The 23,189-nt window shown below is 35.5% G+C and overlaps 1 protein-coding gene across 1 annotated transcript; it reads right to left on the reverse strand.

Moving 5' to 3' along the window:
* Positions 1-1,701: 1,701 nt before the first annotated feature.
* Positions 1,702-22,715, reverse strand: LOC132176947 (uncharacterized). Its single transcript, XM_059589109.2, has 5 exons — positions 22,266-22,715; positions 19,347-19,592; positions 2,781-2,813; positions 2,364-2,405; positions 1,702-2,120 (listed from the first exon to the last, which is right to left on the reverse strand). The coding sequence occupies exons 1-5, from the start codon at positions 22,704-22,706 to the stop codon at positions 2,043-2,045; spliced, it is 840 nt and encodes a 279-aa protein (XP_059445092.2). The 5' UTR covers positions 22,707-22,715; the 3' UTR covers positions 1,702-2,042.
* Between the last annotated feature and the right edge of the window lie 474 nt (positions 22,716-23,189).

Consider the following 23,189-nt stretch of genomic DNA (forward strand, 5'->3'; position numbering starts at 1 on the left):
ATCAATTAATTAAGATAACTAATTAAGAATTCTAACCCTATAATCATGATTAGAGTGAATAGAATAGTAGATTGCAGAAAAATATGATCCGACATATAACTAGCTAATATCTTAATTAATAACATCTCTTATACAAATAAAAACCAAAATCTTTAAAGATAATAATTAATAGGGTTAAATACCTAATACCCCTAAGGTTTCATTTCTTTATTTTTTTCCCCTTAGGGTTTGATTTTTATAATAGAAGGTACATGTGGTTTTGATAAAGACTAAATTGGTCATTCCGTCCATTGACCGTTAATTGACTTAACAGAAGTCTACGTCACTGACACGCGGATCAATTAAAATTAGACATTTGGCATAAGTGGCCATGTCATTAGTGATGACGTGGCCACCTAATTAAATTTTTTATTTAAAAAAATAATAAAAAATATTTTTTCACCAAAAAAAAAAAAAAAATTGGGGTGGCCCCTTGGCCAATTAGGGGTGGCCTAATGGGGGTAGGGTGCCAAGGCCACCCCCATCTGGCCGGATGGAGGCTGCCGAGTCATCCTAAGGTACCAAGGGGGTGGCTGAAACCAACCCCAGTGGATACTGGGTGTGGCTCGGCCACTTCTTGGTGGTAGTTTCGGCCATCCCCTTGGCTCCATGGGGGTGGCTCCCTTGCTTCATGGGGATGGCCGAGCCACCTCCTTGGTGCCAAGGGGGTGGCCGAAACCACCCCCAGTGGGTCTTGGGGGTGGTTTCAGCCACCCCCTTGGCTCCTTGGCCACCCCCATCCGGACAGATGGAGGTGACTGTAGCCACCCAATTTTTTTTTTATTTTTGAAAAAATATAAATATTTTTAATTTTTTTAAATAAAACATTTAATTAGGAGGCCATGTCATCACTGATGATGTGGTCACTTATACCACGTGTTGAATTTTAATTAGTCCACGTGTCAGTGACGTGGACTTCCGTTAAGTTAACTAACAGTCAATGGACAGAATGACCAATTTGGTCTTTATCAAAATTACAGGTACCTCTTATGATAAAAATGAAACCCTAGGAGTATTAGGTATTTAACCCTAGCTAATTAATATAACATCGATCACTGAGTTACATCATTACAAATTGTTTCAGATTTACAAAGACAACCTACTAATTCCAATTGTTAATTAGAATACGTAGAGACACTTACGACGCTTGCCTCGAATAACTTCACCAAAGTTTTAGTTCCTCGATCTCGAGAGAAACTCTAGGTGCAGGTTGGGTCTTGCCTTAGGGCAAGATAGTCTCCTAGTCTTTGGATTGAAGAGTACTGTTGAGAGAGAAAAAAGAAAAGGTATAGGAAGCAGTGGAAGAGGACTTGACTAGTCTATAATGTGGGGGAAGCTGTATATCTCTAAGAGAAATTAAAGGCCATTATATATCAAGGTTCATATATATATATATATATATATGTGTGTGTGTGTGTGTGTAGATTTAGAGATAAAAGGAGAAAAATGTTTAGTGGGTGGTATTATTGCGGAAAAACCTGTTAGCAAAAGGGTAACAATGTTGAAGTTCTGGAGACCAAATACCAATTTGTTGTAACAAGTTTAGTTTCCGGATCACAAAGAAGAGAGAGAGAGTAAAAATAAGCCAATCACATATAACACCTAAATTTACATGGTTCGCCTTAACGTCCATAGACAAATTAAGAAGACCTAGACCACAAATAAATCTTACTATCAAAACATATATAGAGATAGAAAAATAAGAGCCCAAAAGTTGAACAACACCGAATAAAAAGCTACCAACAAGAAAGTCGATCACGATGATCACAAGCTATAAGTTTGGTACTATTGTACCTTGAGATGTCATTTTCTTGTTTAACAGTCGCATGAAAACCAAGCAATAAACAAATATCCTCATGAGTTGTTAACAGAAGATAAGAAAACTAAGAAAAGGCAACTCTTTTCCTTCTTCTTCATCAGTTCCCTTGAAATAGACCACATTACATGGTGCAACCATAGACCGTAGCCCCAATTTGAATCCCCGCCGCCACATATCCATAGGTTCAACAGGCGCAACCAGCGGCCAAAGCCGCAATTTGAATCCCCACTGTCAGAAACGCTAGTAATGTTTTAGCTCGTCTCTGAAACCGAAATCAAAATCTTTTAATTAGAAATTTAAAGGCAAACCTCTCAATTTTTTGAACTTTTCTACCATCGTTTACTGCATGTTATTTCTTCAAAATCAACTTGATTAGCTAGTGGATGCATATAAGGACGAAAGACTACAATTTTTAATCTGGATTGAAAGTGCATGAAGATGTAAAATTATAAATAAAAGGAAGAAGATTAGAATACAAAAATGAAGGACAGACAAATAAACTGACCTTTACACGTTCATCTTGAGCACCAGGTTGCTGAACGTTTGCCTGCATGCATTAAATAATAAAATCAAGTTCAGGGATATATATATATATATATATATATATATATATATATATATATATATATATATATATATATATCCCTGATTTACAGTTCTTAACCTGTTGTATATCAATAGTGCATGAAGATGTGATATAAAGTAGAAAATAGTTTTGAATTTTTTGTGAGAGCAAAGTGAAGAAAATTATCTGTTGATGTGAAGAAAGAATTTTGACTTTTTTTTTAGAGAAAATGAAAAGAATCCTTAATTTACCAAATGGAAACCCAATTTGGATGACAAACAAGCTTGACACGTCATCTTATTAATAAACGAAGAAAGCTAAAGGACAAAGAAGAAAAAAAAAGACAAAGAAACTTACCTGAAGACTTTCCACAAATGGTCGGGCTTGTGGCTGCAATATTAAAATACAATGACAAGGAGGTCCATAGATCATGATTTACAATTCCTAAAACGTGTATCAACAGTGCATCAAGATATATATCATGATTTACAATTCTTAACCATTGTATGAATAATGCATCAAGATGTCAAATTATTAATAAAGGAGGAAAACTAAAGGACAAAGAAACTTGAGCATCGGGTTCTGGAATATGTGTAAAGTTTAGGTTCATATAAGATGATTTAATTGGTTTGACAAATAAATCAGCTATATTTATCCCATGTAACTCTTTTTTTTATTCAAATAAATAAATAATAATAAAAATAATCAGCAACATTTACAAAAGAGTATGGTTACAATATTATGGTTAATTATTCCAAGTAAACTCAGGCCCCACAAATCAGAAATTGGTTCTTCATGCTCGTGTGCTTAACTATAATACTTTAAGCTTAATTACTTGATCATATTCATGGGCTTAAATAAGAGTTTCGACAGTAGTACTGTACTACCGCAAAATTAATTAACTGTTTATGTTGAAGTTTTTATGTAATGTCCTAAGATTATTTAACAGTAAATAATCCAAAGTACTGTAAAGAGTAAACACATAAATTAAGGATGGCAGGCGATAGGGATTGAGTGGATGCAGAATGTACATATATATACTGGATCCCCACTGAAATTGATGTTCGTACAAGAACCAATGTGGAAGATTCTAGTCATTTGGAGAGAGAGGTTGGAAAACTTTTATTCCATCACAAGATGTGAAGATTAAAAAAAAAAAAAAAAACAGGTGCACAATTTATTTGCCCTTTAAATCTAGACAAGATCAGTAAAAATTGATGAATATTTGTGTACGTGAGATCACAAGTGGGAGCTCTTGGAACTTGGTGCATGCCACCGGCTATGTTTGATGAAATATGTGTTAGAGATGTGCTTGGCTGGTGCATGCTAGTGATTGGGAATGTGCAGAATGGTAAGAGTGTTTGAAAATTGGAAACTACACACTGAATTAATAGAGGACACGAAAAAAAGAATAGAAACACCTAATTAATAGAGGACTTTGTGTTTTTTTATTCAACTTGATAAAATAACTTGCTTACAAAAGTATTTATAAAATATAAAGACCCTTCTAACTTATTTACATTATAATTAGCTTTAAAGACACAACATTTTCAAGTCACTTAATAACATACGAGAATATAAAAAAAATTCATATAAATATTATGAAAATTAAGTTTATTATTCAACAAGAGAGGTAGACTTTTAGAACTTCTAGGGTCATTTGATGTTCCAGTACTCTTACAAAAATCTAAGGAATCAAAACTAATTTCTTAACCAACTTAACGAGATCCTTCTCCTTTTCTTTCTCTTCTGTCAACCGTCCTATATATATATATATGATTTAAAGAGAATCCAAAGACCATATTCACATATCCAGGGACAGGGAGCTAGCCTAGGGAGATCGAAGGTCGATGGTATATATAACGTATTGTAGATGCAGTTTTCATATACATTTTTTAATTCAATTAAAATTGAAAAGAGGGAATTGGATTAAACCAAAGTCACTACAACTCAGTAAAATATCCTCAGCAAGCATCCATAAATACTAAGTGAAACCTTTCAATGAAATTGTACTTATGAAAAAACAAAAATAAGAACAACATGCACCACTTCCGATCCTTACCCGGTTTAGCATGTAGTGCAACTTGAAGACTTCCAGGAATTCCAAACTGCCGTCCCCGTTCTCATCCAATGCAGCGAAAATGCTGGTGTCCATACTGCTGTCGATTTTTTTGAAGAACTTGTCGAACTCATGAATGCTTACTTTGCCATCCCCATCCTCATCCATTGACTCGAAATAGTCACGTGCTAGCTTCTTCACAGCCGGGGGGGCCAGGTTATAGCAAGTTGAAGCAGCTTCCAGTGTGATCTATTCCACCATTTATTGACTAGTTATTTATAAAGGAGGAAAAACTATTGAACAAAGAGAGAAGATAAACAAACTATAGATGATATTCTATCAATTACTATAAAACATGTTAGAAATAATGCAAAATGTGTTACTATTTCTTAGCCAGTTACGTGAGTCCATATGTTAAGCATTATCTATTTGTTAGTTTATCCTACTGCACGCTGAGTCTTTTAGTTACTTAATGGTCTATGTTCTTTTAATGGTGGTTAAGTGGGTCCTTTTTAGGAATGAGTGTTTCAGTTGTAATCTATTTAAATGTTTTACTCAATGAATTATTCAGTTTTATACCAATATATTTTCTGATTACATATGTGATATTTTAGTTTATATTTTATTCATTTTGTTTTACCTCTTTCAACCTAACAGTTGTAGAGAGAATACTATTACTTGTGTGTTTATCATTTTAATTTCTAACATTGGGTATCAGAGCCCGGTTCATGGCAAGCAACCGTGTTAACCCCTCACAACCATCACTCTCACTCTTTCAAGGAGCTGTGTATGACATTTGGAGCATAAAGATGATGACTCTCTTTATTTCCCAAAACCTATGAGATTTAGTGGAGAAAGACTATTCTGAAATTGGTGTTTCTGTAGACACTCTCCAAGATCTTTGAAAGAAAGATGCCAAGGCCTTTTTTTTTTTTTTTTTTTTTTTTTTTCATTTTCATTCAATAAGTTGGGGATGAATCTATCTTTCCCCAAATTGCTGCTGCAACGAAGTTGTAGGATGCTTGGGATGCATTACAGAAAGGGTATCAAGGTAATGCCAAGGTATTGACAATCAAATTTCAAACTCTTTGCATAAATTTTGAAAGTTTGATGATGAAAGAGGTGAGTCTATGCATGATTATTTCTTTAATATGCTTGAAGTTGTGAATAAAATCATAAAATTTGGTGAAAATTTATCGGATAAGAAAGTTGTTGAAAAAATTATGAGAAATATGCCTATGAAGTATAACCATGTAGTGGCAACCATAGAAGAATCTAAGGATTTAAGTGTGCTAACAGTTGATGAATTATTTGGTTCTTTTTCTAAAGGCAAAAGAAGTGGTGGGACTAGTGAGTCTACCAATGAGGGTTCAACTACAAGAGGGCGTGGATGCCATTTTTGTGTGGAAAAAGAGGCGGTTGAGGTGGTGGACATTCAATTAACAACTACCAGTATCATAATGGAAGAGAAGTTGAAGCTGATGATAAAGGTGAAAATTCTTACTAAAAGCTCCAGTGTTATTATTGTAAGAAGTATGGCCGTACAGGGTCGTAGTATTGTAGACTCAAAGAAAGACTAGCAAACTTTGCTGAAAAAAAAAATAAAATAGAAAGACGAAATAGAAAATTTCTTTCTTGCACGTTATTCTACTAAAGAATGTGCTCCAGATGTTTGGTACATTGATAGTGGGTGCAGTAATCACATCACAACCAATTTGGAAGCCTTTACAAGCTTGGATAAATATGTGACAAGCAAAGTGAAGATGGGTGATCGAACCATACGTAAAGCACATGGCGAAGGTAATGTAAAGCTTATCGAACTTATGTGAAATGAACAACATATACAATGTTTTATATGTTCCTAATTTGGGTATAAATTTGTTAGGTGTGGGGCAATTTTTAGAAGAATGTTATTGTCTTATTTTTGAAAAATTTATCGTGTGTTATGTGTATAAAGACAAAACCAAGCATCATTTGTTAGTCAATATCCCTATGGCTAAAAGCAAAATATTTCCTCTCAATCTTGCTTGGGAAAAGCAAGCACTTCAGGGTTCTTTTCAAGATGATAATTGATTGTGACATCATAGATAAGAACATTTAAATTTTAGAAACTTGAAACTTTTTGGGTGAAAATAATTTGGTGGATGATTTGCTTTCAATTCAGCAATGTGATGAAGGAATTTATTCGTCTCAAAGGAAGTCTGCAAGTGATCTTTTTACAAGGCTTAGAATGCATGATTCAGTTTGGATGATGGAGAAGTAAAGGTTGATGTTGGGATTTATCGAAATTTGGTTGGAAGTTTGTTGTATTTAATAACAAATAGCAAGCCATATATAATGAAAGCTACAAGTCTCGATCTTGTCAAGATTCATGTAGAGTACTTCATTATGGTGCTCCTAAAAGGGTGCTAAGATATGCTCCTACAGTGCGTCATGGTTTTTAGAAGTAAGTGTTTCGGTTGTAGTCTATTTAAATCAGTTTTATCCACAATATCTCTTCTAATTACATATGTGATATTTTAGTTTTTATTTTATTAACTTCGTTTTACCTCTCTCAACCTAACAATTGTAGAGAGATCGAAGATTATATATATATATATAAAATTTAAAAGAGGGAGCAATTGTACCAAATCAAAAGCGACTATTCTATAACTCAGATTAGTAAATATTTCCTTTAAAGAAAAAGATGCAGGTTTTTATATATTGTGAAAAATCTCAAACCTCAAGGATCTCAACATCCCAGAGAATCCCATCTTTAATATTGGCGTTCCTTTCATGGGTCACCCTGTTCCACCGTATTCCACAAGCTCTCAGGTAGGTCCCTTCATGGGTCATAAGCTTGATCACCTGGTTGGAGTGGGTCCCTTCTTCTCTGATGGGCTCCCACTCGATCGAGTTGTCAAGCCTCTGGGGCTGCGTCTGGCGCACCTTGAAACCGCCAAACTTACGGATCTGGTTGGAGGCGGTGAGGTAATTCTCGTCGCAGCTCTTGAGGCGGATGAGGGACTGCGAGTCTGGCACCAACTCCACGCTCCACCGCGCGTTCCGTCCGTTTAGACCTCTACTCACCGACTTGTTGTTATCTTTGGCCACCAGGCACTTACCGCGTTGGCTATGCAAGGTCACCACCTTGGCTATGCTGAAGAGATCCATGAAGAAAAAAGCCAGACACAAAATTTACTTGAATCTTGTGGATGCAAATGATGCAGGCTGTTTTTTTAATCTGAAGTCGTCGGAGGCTTTTATAGTAGTCAGCGAGTTTGGACGCTGAGCGTGCATGCTCGTTTGCCCTTCTTCCGACACTGATCAAACACCAGTGCTTTAAAACAATATATAGAATTTCGTGACATTCATAAATTCTTTTTTTTTAAAAAAAAAAAAACAAAAACAAAAATAAAGAGTGACAAGTAACTATTCTTCCATGTTATATATATATATATATATGAAGTAATTATTTTTGAATACTTATAAAAAATAATTGATATGGTATAAATATGAAATAAAATGTTGATTTTGTGAAAGAAAAGGAAAATTAGGATGTGAAACGTGTATACGCACGTGGGCCGTGGCATTGCGATTTCTCTCTCTCTCTCTCTCTCTCTCTGATTGGCCAACACGCAGAGAAAGACAAAAGACATGCCAGCGGCTTTTGGACCATTTACCTAGGCTGTGTTTGCCCCCAACAGTGCCAGCTGATAATCGGGGGAGGTTCAGTCAGCTGAAGTTTCCAAAAAAAATCTTTTTTTACTCAGTTCCCAACAGATAATTCCAATTTTTTTTTAAAAAAAAGAAAATGAAAAATATTATTTAAAAAAAAGTTAAAATTCAGAGAACCATCGGGGTGGCTCCTTGGCCAAAATGGGGTGGCCGAACCACCCCATTTTTGGCCAAGGGGGTGGCTCATGGCCGGTATGGGGGTGGTTCGACCACCCCCACGGCCAAAAAAAAAAAAAAAAAAAAAGGGGACCAGGTGCATTTGGGGGTGGCCCGCTTGGGGTGGTTTCGGCCACCCCATACGGCCGGTGTGGGATAGCCGAAACCACCCCAGCCCCTTGGGGGTGGTCCAGCCACCCCCAAATGCACCCGGTCCCCTTTTTTCTTTTTTTCTTTTTTTGGCCAAGGGGGTGGCCCACCCCCTTGGCCATGGGGGTGGTTCGACCACCCCCAAATCGGCCAGGGGGTGGCTCCAGCCACCCCCTTGGCCAAAAATGGGGTGGTCCGGCCACCCCATTTTGGCCAAGGGGTGGCTGGAACCACCCCAATGTTTCTCATCTTAATTTTATTTTATTTTATTTTTTTTATTTTTTGCTTTAAAAAAATAATAATTTTAATGTGCAGCGTGCAGCAAAAAGTCTAACCAATGTGCAGAGTGCAGTGCCTCACTGGCTCTATTGTCTTTCAACAAAAAAGGAAAAAAATTAACTTTTCTGCTACAAAGCACTCTTCTCCCACATTCTTCACCAAAATTTCTTCTTCATCTCCTCTATACGCCGACAGTCCATCTCAAATCATATTTTCTTTCCCAAACCTCTTCCATTTTCCAGTTTGTCACACACCCACAAAACATTTCTCTATTCTCCTCTGCGAGTGGGTATCAGTGCAGTGCAGTGCAGTGCAAATTTTCCCATCCACCGTTTTCAAGGTCAGTCAATGCCCATTTCTCTCATCAAACTCTGTTATTGTTCATTCATTATACTGTATTTGGCTATTTTTGTTCTTGAATTTGCCAATTTAAACAATTCTGAAACAATCTTATTTAAGCCTTATTCATAATAGTGTAATTAGTATTGTTTGGCGTGCTATCATTTCTACAAAAGAAAGCTCTTTTTACAACTATAACTACTGAAGTATAATTAATAAAACAATTAAGTAAAAATTTTAATTAATTAGTAACTGACTTATTAATTATATATTGTTAATTGTTTTATTAATAATGAAATATATATATATATATAGTTCATTATTATATACATATTGTGGTATAAATTATACTACTCCGAATATTTTTTTTTTATTAAAAAAAAAAATCATATTAGTGCTACTTAAGCCCTTGAATCTCTATACGTCTATTATTTGATTGAATGAATTAAATCTAAGATTTACCGTAACTTCATATTATATATTTTTTGTCATCAATGTCAAGATCCAATTATCTGCAACGCCCTCCTGCATCGTCGTGGTCCCTGGGTTTCATTTAAGAACCTTTGTACCGTCGGTGAGTTTTCATCTTACAAAACATTGTGTGTATTCTTCCTGCTTACAGTAAGTCCATCCACGATTAAAATTTATTCTTCCTCACATACCATCTCAATAGCACTACCTCATTTTTTGTAGTATGCGACTAGGGGGCTCGACAGAACCGGGCAGACCACCCCCGCGGATCAGATTATCAACCAAGGTTAGAGCTTAATTGAATTGAATTACATCCATAAAAACACTTTGGTCTTGATTCTCATGGAAGTCCTGTAATATATATGCATCTATATGTTAAGGGGTGGAGCTCCATTGATTAGCATTGGTATTCTTAGTTTCTCATACATTAATGTTAATTGGCATTTTTTTAGTTTATTGTTCGTTAATGTGAATTGGTATTTTGAAGTTTTTTGTTTGTTAATGTACGGTATCGTCTTGGTTTTTGTTATGTTGTAGCATGTAGGGTATTTCCTTCGATCATTGGTGAAGGACAAATCGGCTACCTCTATACCAACTGAATTGACTGTGTTACGACAACAAAAAGCAATATCAAAGGTATGATTTTTAATAGTCCATTAGATACATTACTTATACATTGCATTATCATGACACTTCTTGCATTTGCTGAGGTACATGTTACCGTATTCTGTTATGAATAATTAGTATCACTACAGTAACGTATAGTGTCATTTCATGTACTGTCTACAATATATTTACACCTATCACACTATCTCATAGATGTCCATGCATGGGACGCCTCGCAAATCACCCTGTAAGCACCCAGCCCCATGCAATAAGCACGCACCAAAAGAGGTTGCCAAATGGTTTCCTGCCCACGAACATCAATTGCTATATATTCTGCTGGACAAGACAAACATGGGCGTAAAATCCCCATACCCCTCAACATTGGTCAATGAGATCACAAACATGCTGAATGGCCTTATTCATCCACACGAATTCACATCCGAGCAGGTGAAGAATAAAATTAAAAAGTTTAAAGCTAATTACACGGATTTCTCAACACTATTGAAAGGGGATTTTATCACGGGTTTTGGCTGGGATCCAGTGACCAACGTGGTATCTGCATCGGATGCACAGTGGGAACGGCTGAAATATGTATGCCTATCATCTCCTTTCTCACATTCCATTACAAATTTTAAAAATCTCAACAACTTATTTGCAGCTGACCATCGAATTATTATTTTGCAGGAACACCATGAAAAGTACTGGCATTTCAGAGGTGGTGGACCACCATACTATGATCTCCTTTGCAGTATATTTGTTAAAACAACTGCTACTGGGGAGTATGGTCATGCAAGTACAGTCACCCCACCTGGTTCAGAAGAGGAGGATACCGGGTTCGACCTTAATACCCCAGCGCCAGTCATTGACCTGTCAGATGGTGGCGGTGCATCGGCACCAAAGGGTCCGTCTAAGTCCAAAGGAAAGCGAAAAGTATCACATAGTGGGTCACGTGACTCACGTGCTAGTAAGCGTGCGTCCATAGAGGACAAACAAGTTGAGGGTTTCAAACTCCGGCTGGATGATATGTTGGACGAGGTTCATAGTATCAGGGAAGGCGTATCGAGAAGGTCATGTGCATCTAACGCAAAGGAGGAGGACCCTATTAAGGCTGCAATGGACATACTTAACAGGATGTGCACAGAGATTGACGTATCTGATGAAAAATATTTCCGTGCTACAGACTATATAACTGACCCAAACAAAGCAAAGGCAGTTATTAAAATGAATGATGCATTTAGGAAGAAGTGGCTACTTAACCATATTTGATAGTTAAGTATTGGATAGTTTGGTAGGGGGTGTAGGACTAGTTAGCTTTTAACTATATTTGAGACAATTTGTTAGCTTTTAATTTGACATGTATGCACATCTATGTGTAAGTTGACGTGTGCTTTTAATTTGACATGTATGCACACCTATGTTTAATTTGACATGTATGTACTCTTATGTTTAATTTGACCTATATGCACTCCTATGTTATGTATACATGCAATTAAGTCTACTCTTTATTAGCTCGTCTTTTAGATGTTATTCAAATTAACCTTAATTATTTGTATATTCTCTTCATGATACTTCACTTAATGTGTGATTTGAACGGAAACCAATTTGTAATATGACCAAATAAAACTAATTCACTTGATTTGAATGTCGTAGGAAACGTAGACATGAGTGAGGATTCCATGAATGACATAGACATGTATGACATAGACGAGGATGACATAGACATGGGTGAGTGGGGACCTGACAATTCAGATTACATTTATCAACATTGGTACGATACACTGGAACAGTCTTATGTTCCAACCATCAATCCAGATGCCGATGTGGGTGACGTAAGCGATGATGATGGCATGGATTATGTAATGAATGATTTGGCCCTTTATGAGATGGAGCTAAAAATCATGGGATTGCAACTAGAACTGCATGAATTGAAATCTAGGTTAAAAGGTAAGCGAAGGAGAGGTGTACCTCAAAGGACTTCTGGTCTCACAGGAGCGATGTGGGTACATTGGGTGTTGCACAATCCAAACCAGAATACATGCTATGAGCGATTTAGAATGTGGCCAGCCACTTACATTGCTCTTTGTAACACATTAAAACAAAATGGGCTTTTACGCCACACCCGAGCTGTTCAGGTAACAGAGCAACTGACTGCATTTTGTTTGGTCATGTCACAAGGTTGGTCTTGCCGATCCGTGGCTGACAGGTTACAACGATCAACATACTTCGTAAGCGTTTATGTTAGAAAATCGGCAAGAGCACTTTGTCAATTGGGGAAATCAATTTTACAACCCAATCCTGTTCCGCTACCACATCCCAATGTCGCCAATAACGCTATGTACTACCTATGGTTTGCAGTAAGATATCAAAATACTGTATTTTACATTTTACCAAAATGATAAATAGATGCTTTCATGATATTACTGTTTAAAGGCGAAATTATGTTTTGTATGTTTCAACTATGTTATTACTGTTAACACCACTCTTACTAGCAGGATTGTATTGGAGCAATTGATGGAACACAAATAGATGCGTGTGTATCAAGTAAAAAGCATATTCACTACCGAGGTAGGAAGTGCACCACAACTCAAAAATGTCATGTGTGTTGTGGATCTGGATCTTTGCTTCACATATGTTTATGCTGGATGGGAAGGGAGCACGCATGACGCACGTATTTTCACAATGTGCGTTAACGATTCGAGGTTAAAATTTTCGACTCCAGTAGGAGGTATCGTACCATACTAGCTTCCCAAAAATTACAAAGAAATTTGTTCTCATGGGCAACAATTTGAATAAATTAACTAATGATTAATTACATATTATACTTCATTTGTAGATGCCTACTACTTGATGGACTCGGGTTACGGTTTATACCGAGACCTAACACCTTTTAGAAGGGAACGCTACCATCTTCAAGAGTGGCAAGACGGGGGTTTACCAATTAATCAAAGGGAGGGATTTAATCGTAGACACGCGTCGCTGAGGTCAGTTGTGGAACGCGCATTCAGAGTGTGGAAGAACCGTTTTCCTATCATGAGGAAAATGCCTCTATACCCAATCCGGTATCAGCGATTGTTTGTAATCGCTTGTTGTACAATCCACAACTTTATTCGAAAGTATTCTGGAGTGGAAGACAAATTATTTAAGGAAGCTCTAAAGGGTTTGAACCCATGGGTTGATGTTACCGTGCTGCAGCCAGGGGCAGTAGTCCCATATATATCAAGTGGGTTACGGTCAAATCAATCAAGCGACAGCACGAGATATATGGGAAAAATCCGAGATGTACTGGCCCGTCATATGTGGGAACATGGCACTTTCGAATAGTAGTGGGCATGGACAATGAAATTGATGCCATTTTGGTGGTTTGTATGGGGCCGTATTTTCTGCTATAACGGTTATTTAGGCTATTTTTAACTTGTTAGATTTGGTAATTGTTTTGTAACGTAACCGATGGTGCATTTTGGTAATCCGTATTTTGGATAACTGGTAGTATGTGTGAAAGTGACACTTTCATTTATTACATTTGAAATGTAGTGGATTTGTATACGACGTTTGATATCACGCATATTGTTTGTAGGATAATTTTAATTTTTTTTCCTTTTTTGTTGAAAGACAATAGAGTTAGTGAGGCACTACACTCTGCACATTGGTTAGACTTTTTGCTGCACGCTGCACATTAAAATTATTATTTTTTTATTTTTATTTTTTTTAAAGCAAAATATAAAAAATAAAAAATAAAAAATAAAAATTAAGATGAGAAACATCGGGGTGGTTCCAGCCACCCCTTGGCCAAAATGGGGTGGCCGGACCACCCCATTTTTGGCCAAGGGGGTGGCTGGAGCCACCCCTTGGCCGATCTGGGGGTGGTCGAACCACCCCCATGCCAAGGGGGTGGTCGGACCACCCCCTTGGCCCAAAAAAAAAGGGGACCGGGTGCCCTTGGGGGTGGCCGGACCACCACAGCCCCTTGGGGGTGGTCCGGCCACCTCCAAATGCACCCGGTCCCCTTTTTTTTTTTTTTTTTTTGACCACCCCCTTGGCCATGGGGGTGGCTCTAGCCACCCCGTTGGCCAAAAATGGGGTGGTTCGGCCACCCCATTTTGGCCAAGGAGCCACCCCGATGGTTCTCCGATTTTTTTTTTTAATAATATTTTTCATTTTCTTTTAAAATTTAAAAAAATAAAAGAAAAAGTTGGAATTATCGGTTGGGAACTAAGTAGAATTTTTTTTGAAACTTCAGCTGACTTTTTTGACTGAACCTCCCCCAATTATCAGCTGGTGCTGTAATGTGAATATATAGAGACACGACTCTTGGGAGAAACTCTAGGTGAAGGTTGGGTCTTGCCTTAATTAGGGCAAGATAGTCTCCTATACTCTTTGGATTGAAGAGTACTGTTGAGGGAGAAAAGAGAAAAGAAAAGGATTGTTGTAAGTTGTTTAGTCTTTTGTTCCTCGCTTAATTGTTAATTGTGACTTCTGCGCGCAGTTCATTTATGCAGTAAATTAAGTCATGTTGATATGAGGGTGTGTAGTTCTAGCTTTTGTAGCTATAGTATCCAGATTTTTTAGAAGCTAGAGTGAGTTTGTTTTTAGATTTTTTTAAAAAAATTTTGTTTTCAGATTTTGAGTTTAATGAAACTGATCTTTATTTATAAAAATAGGAAAAGAAAAATGAAGCGCTTAGGGTAACAATGTTGAAGATTCGGAGACCAAATGGGAAAGTTGTTTTTGTTGTTAGTGCATTTGTTAGACATGTCATTATAAAGAAAATGAGTGCTTAATATATCTAAATGGACACAAGTCCATCAACTTAAACTTTTAAGTTAGAGTGGTGTTCAAATATGTGTATTAATATATTATGAATATAAACTCTCAAACGGAGATATAGAGACTGTTTGATAGACATGCCTTGTCAGTTGTCACACTACTGCACCAACCAGCATGTAATTTGTCAAATTTGCTTTTTGGGTTCAGTTTCAAAATATGCCCTTAATCTTTATGAGTAGAGAAGTTCGGATCATAGCATAGGTTTTACAGTGGGGGAAGTGGTGGGAGTTGATGTAAATACAGAAGAGGTGGGTTGAGGCAAATACCTTATAAGCACCAAGATTGTGATATAATAGATCAAAGGAAACATCAAAGGAAATCCAGGGTGAGGGTGGTAAACATCAATGGAAAGCCAGTGTACGAGAGTACAAAAAGCTACCAAAGTATTGCTTTCAATGTGGAGTTATCAAACATGGGAAGGAGGCTGCACGATGGCGTCCTCAAAACGATTGCATAGAGATCATAGTATGGCTACATGCCCAATCTTCGAAACGATTTGCTGGAAACAGTAATGACAAATATAGTGGTTGTAACGCCCCTAATAAATTATATATTTTATAGGAAAAAAATACATTTTGCCATCATGAAGTTTCACATTCATTTTAATCTTGTCTATAATGTTTAAAAATTAGCAATATTGTACCTCAATTAAATTTCTAGAATTTTCAATATTCTAGCAACTCCATTAGTCACTTTGTTTGTTTGTTTGTTTATTTTTTTTATTTTTTATTTTTTAACGAAAAATGGCTCACATTCGTCGCATTCAGTGGCGCAGACAAAATTTTAGTTCATGGGTCAAGATTAAAAATAAAAATTGAATAAAAAAATATAAAAAATATAAGTAGTGAAATAATTATCTAGAACTATTCAAGTCTTGTTGTTGCAACAAAGCACACATATCGATACGTCATAAACCGAAACAATTTTTACCATCACACAATTTTTACCTACATCCACATACAAATTAAGAAGACAGTAAAGAAATCTCACCATCAAAACATGAAGTAAAAAATAGTGGTAAAGAAAAAAACTACTTAAAATTCAAAGTCTCAATACCAGTAAATTTCACCCTCAGACAATTTCCAAGGACTGCGGCACAGTCCGTGATATATATATAGGATCTGCAACAAGCCATAATTTTACTCTCACACAAAATACTACTTAAAATTCAAAGTCTCAATACCCGTAAATTTCACTCTCAACATCATTAATAGAACTATTAATGATGTTGGTCAGATTATGGAGGATATATATATTTGAGTGGTTCTGTTTAGCAATATATATATTATATATCCATAGGTTCAAAAGGCACAACCACCAATAGCCAAAGCCACAATTTGAATCCCCATCGTCAGAAACGCTAGTAATGTTTTAGCTCGGCTCTGAAACTGAAATCAAAAGCTTTTAATTAGAAATTTAAAGGCAAACCTCTCAATTTTTTGAACTTTTCTACCATCGTTTACTACATGTTATTTCTTCAAAATCAACTTAATTGATTAGTTAGTGGATGCATATAAGGACGAAAGACTACAATTTTTAATCTGGATAGAAAGTGCATGAATTATCAATAAAATGAAAAAGATTAGAGTACAAAGAAGGACAGACATATAAACTGACCTTTCCACGTTCATTTTGAGCACCAGGTTGATCAACGCATTTCTGCATGCATTAAATAATAAAATCAAGTTCAGGGATATATATATATATATATATATATATATATATGGGGAAACTTTACTGACCCATCCTAAACTTTTGCGGTTTTTGCAGGCACCTCCAATTGTTCAAAAACTCTCACTTTGATGTATCAAATTTTTATTTTCTTTCACTTTGCCCCTTCTGTTAGGATTTTGTAATTAAATCAAATGGTCAAATGAGTAAAAGTCCTTTATACCCCTAAATTTTTTTTTAAATTCCAAATTTATCCTTATTTATAAATAAAAAATTATTATATTAAAAAAAAAAGGATAAAAAACACAGTCACTATTTATTTATTTATTTATTTTTTTTTAATTTATTTATTTTTTTAATATATAATAATAATAATAATAATATGACCCGTGGGTCACAATACGGGTGGGTTAGATCCACCGGTAAACCCACGGGTCAAGATTTAAAAAATAATAATAATAATATTTTTTAATAAAAAATAAGGGCAAGATTGGAATTTCACATCCCCCAGTTAGGATTTCACAGAAAATCCTAACGGAATGGGCAAAGTGGAAAGAAACAAAAGTTGAATACATCAAAGTGAGAACTTTTGAACAATGAGAAGGTGTTCGCAAAAAGCGCGAAAGTTTGAGGGGGAAAATTTCAGTTTTCCCTATATATATATATATATATATATATACATCATGATTTACAGTTCTTAACCTATATATGATCAATAGTGCATGAAGATGTGATATAAAGTAGAAAAACGTATTGAATTTTTTGTGAGGGCGAAGTGAAGAAAATTATCCGATCGACTCTTTTTTTTTTTTTTTTTTGGAGAAAATGAGAAGAATGCTTAATTTACCAAATGGAAACCCAATTTGGATGACAAACAAGCTTGACACGTCATCTTATTAATAAACGAAGAAAGCTAATTAAAGGACAAAGAAGAAAAAAAACGACAAAGAAACTTACCTCAAGACTTTTCATAAATGGTTGGGCTTGTGGCTGCAGTATTAAAAGACAATGACAATTAATTTAGGAGGTCCATAGATCATGATTTACAATTCCTAAAATGTGTATCAACAGTGCATCAAGATATATATCATGATTTACAATTCTTAACCATTGTATGAATAATGCATCAAGATGTCAAATTATTAATAAATGAGGAAAACTAAAGGACAAAGAAACTTGAGCATCGGGTTCTGGAATATGTGTAAAGTTTAGGTCCATATAAGATGATTTAATTGGTTTGACAAATAAATCAGCTATATTTATCCCATGTAACTCTTTTTTTTATTCAAATAAATAAATAATAATAATAATAATCAGCAACATTTACAAAAGAGTATGGTTACAATATTATGGTTAATTATTCCAAGTAAACTCAGGCCCCACAAATCAGAAATTGGTTCTTCATGCCCGTGTGCTTAACTATAATACTTTAAGCTAAGCTTAATTACTTGATCATATTCATGGGCTTAAATAAGAGTTTCGACAGTAGTACTGTACTACCGCAAAATTAATTAACTGTTTATGTTGAAGTTTTTATGTAATGTCCTAAGATTTAACAGTAAATAATCCAAAGTACTGTAAAGAGTAAACACATAAATTAAGGATGGCAGGCGATAGGGATTGAGTGGATGCAGAATGTACATATATTTACTGGATCCCCACTGAAATTGATGTTCGTACAAGAACCAATGTGGAAGATTCTAGTCATTTGGAGAGAGAGGTTGGAAAACTTTTATTCCATCACAAGATGTGAAGATTAAAAAAAAAAAAAAAAAACAGGTGCACAATTTATTTGCCCTTTAAATCTAGACAAGATCAGTAAAAATTGATGAATATTTGTGTACGTGAGATCACAAGTGGGAGCTCTTGGAACTTGGTGCATGCCACCGGCTATGTTTGATGAAATATGTGTTAGAGATGTGCTTGGCTGGTGCATGCTAGTGATTGGGAATGTGCAGAATGGTAAGAGTGTTTGAAAATTGGAAACTACACACTGAATTAATAGAGGACACGAAAAAAAGAATAGAATCACTTAATTAATAGAGGATTTGTGTTTTTTTATTCAACTTGATAAAATAACTTGCTTATATGGGTATTTATAGGATACAAAGACCCTTCTAACTTATTTACATTATAACTAGCTTTAAAGACACAACATTTTCAAGTTACTTAATAGCAATACAAGAATATAAATAAACTCAAATAAATATTATTAAAGTTAAGTTTATTATTCAACAAGGACAAGAGAGGTAGACTTTTAGAACTTCTAAGGTCATTTGATGTCCCAGTACTCTTACAAAAGTCGAAGGAATCAAAACTAATTTCTTAACCAACTTAACGAGATCCTTCTCCTTTTCTTTCTCTTCTGTCAGCCGTCCTATATATATATATATATATATATATATATATATATATATATATATATATATCGAAGGTCGATCTGGTATATATAACGTATTGAAGATGCAGTTTTCATATACATTTTTTAATTCAATTAAATTGAAAAGAGGGAATTGGATTAAACCAAAGTCACTGCAACTCAGTAAAATATCCTCAGCAAGCATCCATAAATACCGAGTGAAAGCTTTCAATGAAATTGTACTTATGAAAAAACAAAAATAAGAACAACATGCACCACTTCCGATCGTTACCCGGTTTAGCATGTAGTGCAACCTGAAGACTTCCAGGAATTCCAAACTGCCATCCCCGTTCTCATCCAATGCAGCGAAAAAGCTGCGGTCCATACTGCTGTCGATTTCCTTGAAGAAGTTGACGAACTCATCAATGCTTACTTTGCCATCCCCATCCGTATCCATTGACTTGAAATAGTCACGTGCTAGCTCTTTCTCAGTCGGGGTGGCCCGGTTATAGCAAGTTGAAGCAGCTTCCAGTGTGATCTATTCCACCATTGATAGACTAGTTATTTATAAAGGAGGAAAAACTATAGAACAAAGAGAGAAGATAAACAAACTATATATAGATGATATTCTATCAATTACTATAAAACATGTTAGAAATAATGCAAAATGAGTTCCTATTTCTTAGCTTGTAACGTGAGTCCATATGTTAAGCATTATCTATTTGTTAGTTTATCCTACTGCACGTTGAGTCTTTTAGTTACTTAATGGTCCATGTTATTTTAATAGTGGTTAAGTGGATCCTTGTTTTTAGGAATGAGTGTTTCAGTTGTAATCTATTTAAATGTTTTACTCAATGAATTATTCAGTTTTATAACAATACCTTTTCTGATTACATATGAGATATTTTAGTTTATATTTTATTCATTTTGTTTTACCTCTTTCAACCTAATAGTTGTAGAGAGAATACTATTGCTTGTGCGTTTATCATTTTAATTTCTAACATTGGGTATCAGAACCCGGTTCATGGCAAGCAACCGTGTTAACCCCTCACAACCATCACTCTCACTCTTTCAAGGAGCTGTGTATGACATTTGGAGCATAAAGATGAAGACTTTCTTTATTTCTCAAACCTATGAGATTTAGTAGAGAAAGACTATTCTGAAATTGGTGTTTCTGTAGACACTCTCCAAGATCTTTGAAAGAAAGATGCCAAGGCCTTTTTTTTTTTTTTTTTTTTTTTTTTTTTCATTCAATAAGCTGTGGATGACTCTATCTTTCCCCAAATTGCTGCTGCAACGAAGTTGTAGGATGCTTGGGATGCATTACAAAAATGGTATCAAGGTAATGCCAAGGTATTGACAATCAAGCTTCAAATTCTTTGTATAAATTTTGAAAGTTTGATGATGAAAGAGGTGAGTCTATGCGTGATTATTTCTTTAATATGCTTGAAGTTGTAAATAAAATCAGAAAATTTGGAGAAAATTTATCCAATTAGAAAGTTGTTGAAAAAATTATGAGAAGTATGCCTATGAAGTATAACCATGTAGTGGCTACCATAGAAGACTCTAAGGATTTAAGTGTGCTAAGAGTTGATGAATTATTTGGTTCTTTTTCTAAAGGCAAAAGAAGTGGTGGGACTAGTGAGTCTACCAATGAGGGTTCAACTACAAGAGGGCGTGGATGCCATTTTTGTGTGGAAAAAGTGGTGGTTGAGGTGGTAGACATTCAAGTAACAACTACCAATATCATAATGGAAGAGAAGTTGAAGCTGATGATAAAGGTGGAAATTCTTACTAAAAGCTCCAGTGTTATTATTGTAAGAAGTATGGTCATATAGCGTTGTAGTATTGTAGACTCAAAGAAAGACTAGCAAACTTTGCCGAAATAAAAAATAAATAAAAAAAAAAAAAAAAGAGAAAGACTAGCAAACTTTAATTTGCTGAAAAAAAAAAAAAAAGAAAGAAAGAGAAAGACGAAATAGAAAATTTCTTTCTTGCGCGTTATTCTACTAAAGAATGTGCTCTAGATGTTTGGTATATTGATAGTGGGTGCAGTAATCACATCACAACCAATTTGGAAGCCTTTACAAGCTTGGATAAATATGTGACAAGCAAAGTAAAGATGTGTGATGGAACCATACGTAAAGCACATGGCAAAGGTAATGTAAAGCTGATCGAACTTATGTGGAATGGACAACATATACAATGTTTTATATGTTTCTAATTTGGATATAAATTTGTTAAGTGTGGGGCAATTTTTAGAAGAATGTTATTATCTTGTTTTTGAAAAATTTATCGTGTGTTATGTGTATAAAGACAAAACCAAGCATCATTTATTAGTCAATGTCCCTATGACTAAAAGCAAAATATTTCATCTCAATCTTGCTTAGGAAAAGCAAGCACTTAAGGTTTCTTTTCACCGATGATAATTGGTTGTGACATCATAGATATGAACATTTGAATTTTAGAAACTTGAAACTTTTTGGGTGAAAATAATTTGGTGGATAATTTGCTTTCAATTCAGCAATGTGATGAACGAATTTATTCGTCTCAAAGGAAGTCTGCAAGTGATCTTTTTAAAAGGCTTGGAATGCATGATTCAGTTTGGATGATGGAGAAGTAAAGGTTGATGTTGGGATTTATCGAAATTTGGTTGGAAGTTTGTTGTATATAATAACAAATAGCAAGCCATATATAATGAAAGCTACAAGTCTCTTGTCAAGATTCATGTAGAGTCCTTCATTATGGTGCTTCCAAAAGGGTGCTAAGATATGCTCCTACAGTGTGTCACTGTTTTTAGAAGTGAGTGTTTCGTTTGTAGTCTATTTAAATCAGTTTTATCGGCAATATCTCTTCTAATTACATATGTGATATTTTAGTTTTTATTTTATTAACTTTGTTTTACCTCTCTCAACCTAACAATTGTAGAGAGAAGATTATTACTTGTAAATCTATCATTTTAATTTCTATCAAAACAAACAAACACACACACACATATATATATATATATATATATATATATAATTAAAATTGAAAAGATGGAACAATTGTACCAAATCAAAAGCCACTATACTTTTTTGAAAAAAAAAAAAAAAAAAAAAAAGGCCACTATACTAAAACTCAGATTAGTAAATATTTCCTTTGTAATTAAGCAAAGTCAACTCCGAAAGAAAAAGTTGCAGGCTTTTATATATTGTGAAAAATCTCAAACCTCAAGGATCTCAACATCCCAGAGAATCCCATCTTGAATATTGGCGTTGTTTTCATGGGTCACCGTGTTCCACCGTTTTTCACAGGCTCTCAGGTAGGTCCCGTCATGGGTCTTGAGCTTGATCTCGTTGGAGTGGGTCCCTTCTCTGATGGGCTCCCACTCGATCGAGTTGTCAAGCCCCTGGGGCTGCGTCTGGCGCACCTTGAAACCGCCGAGCTTACGCTTCTTGTTGGAGGCGGTGAGGTAATTATTGTAGCAGCTCTTGAGGCGGATGAGCGACTGCGAGTTTGGCACCAACTCCACGCTCCACCGCTCGTTCCCGGAGGATCCGTTTCCGGCTCTACTCACTGACTTCTTGTTATCATTGGCCACCAGGTACTTACCCGTCTTACCGCGTTGGCTACGCAGGGTTACCACCTTGGCGATGCGGATGAGATCCATGAAGGAAAAAGCCAGACACAAAATTCATTTGATTCTTGTGGATGCAAATGATGCAGGCTGTTTTTTTAACCTGAAGTCGTCGGAGGCTCCTGTACTAGTCAGACAGTACTGTCGGAGGCTTTTAAAGTTGTCAGCGAGTTTGAATGCTGAGCGTGCATGCTCGTCTGCCGACACTGATCAATTACTAGTGCTGTAAAACAATATATAGAATTTAGTAACATTCATAAATTCTTTTTTTCTTTTTTTTTTTTTCTAAAAAAAAAAAAAACAAAAACAAAGAGTGACAAGTAACTATTTTTCTATGTGATATAAATATATGAAGTAATTATTTTTGAATTGTTGAAATAATGTCCCATTCAGGTACCAAAAAATGCGTAGAACAGTTGAGCAATGAGTGGAGCGAGAAGCAGTCATAAATTGACTCACCTGATGGACAACATACAAGATATTAGGTCGAATGACAATAAGATAGACAAGATTGCC

This window comes from Corylus avellana, chromosome 4 (assembly GCF_965113065.1).
Source record: "Corylus avellana chromosome 4, dhCorAvel1.hap1.2, whole genome shotgun sequence".
Taxonomy (NCBI): domain Eukaryota; kingdom Viridiplantae; phylum Streptophyta; class Magnoliopsida; order Fagales; family Betulaceae; genus Corylus; species Corylus avellana.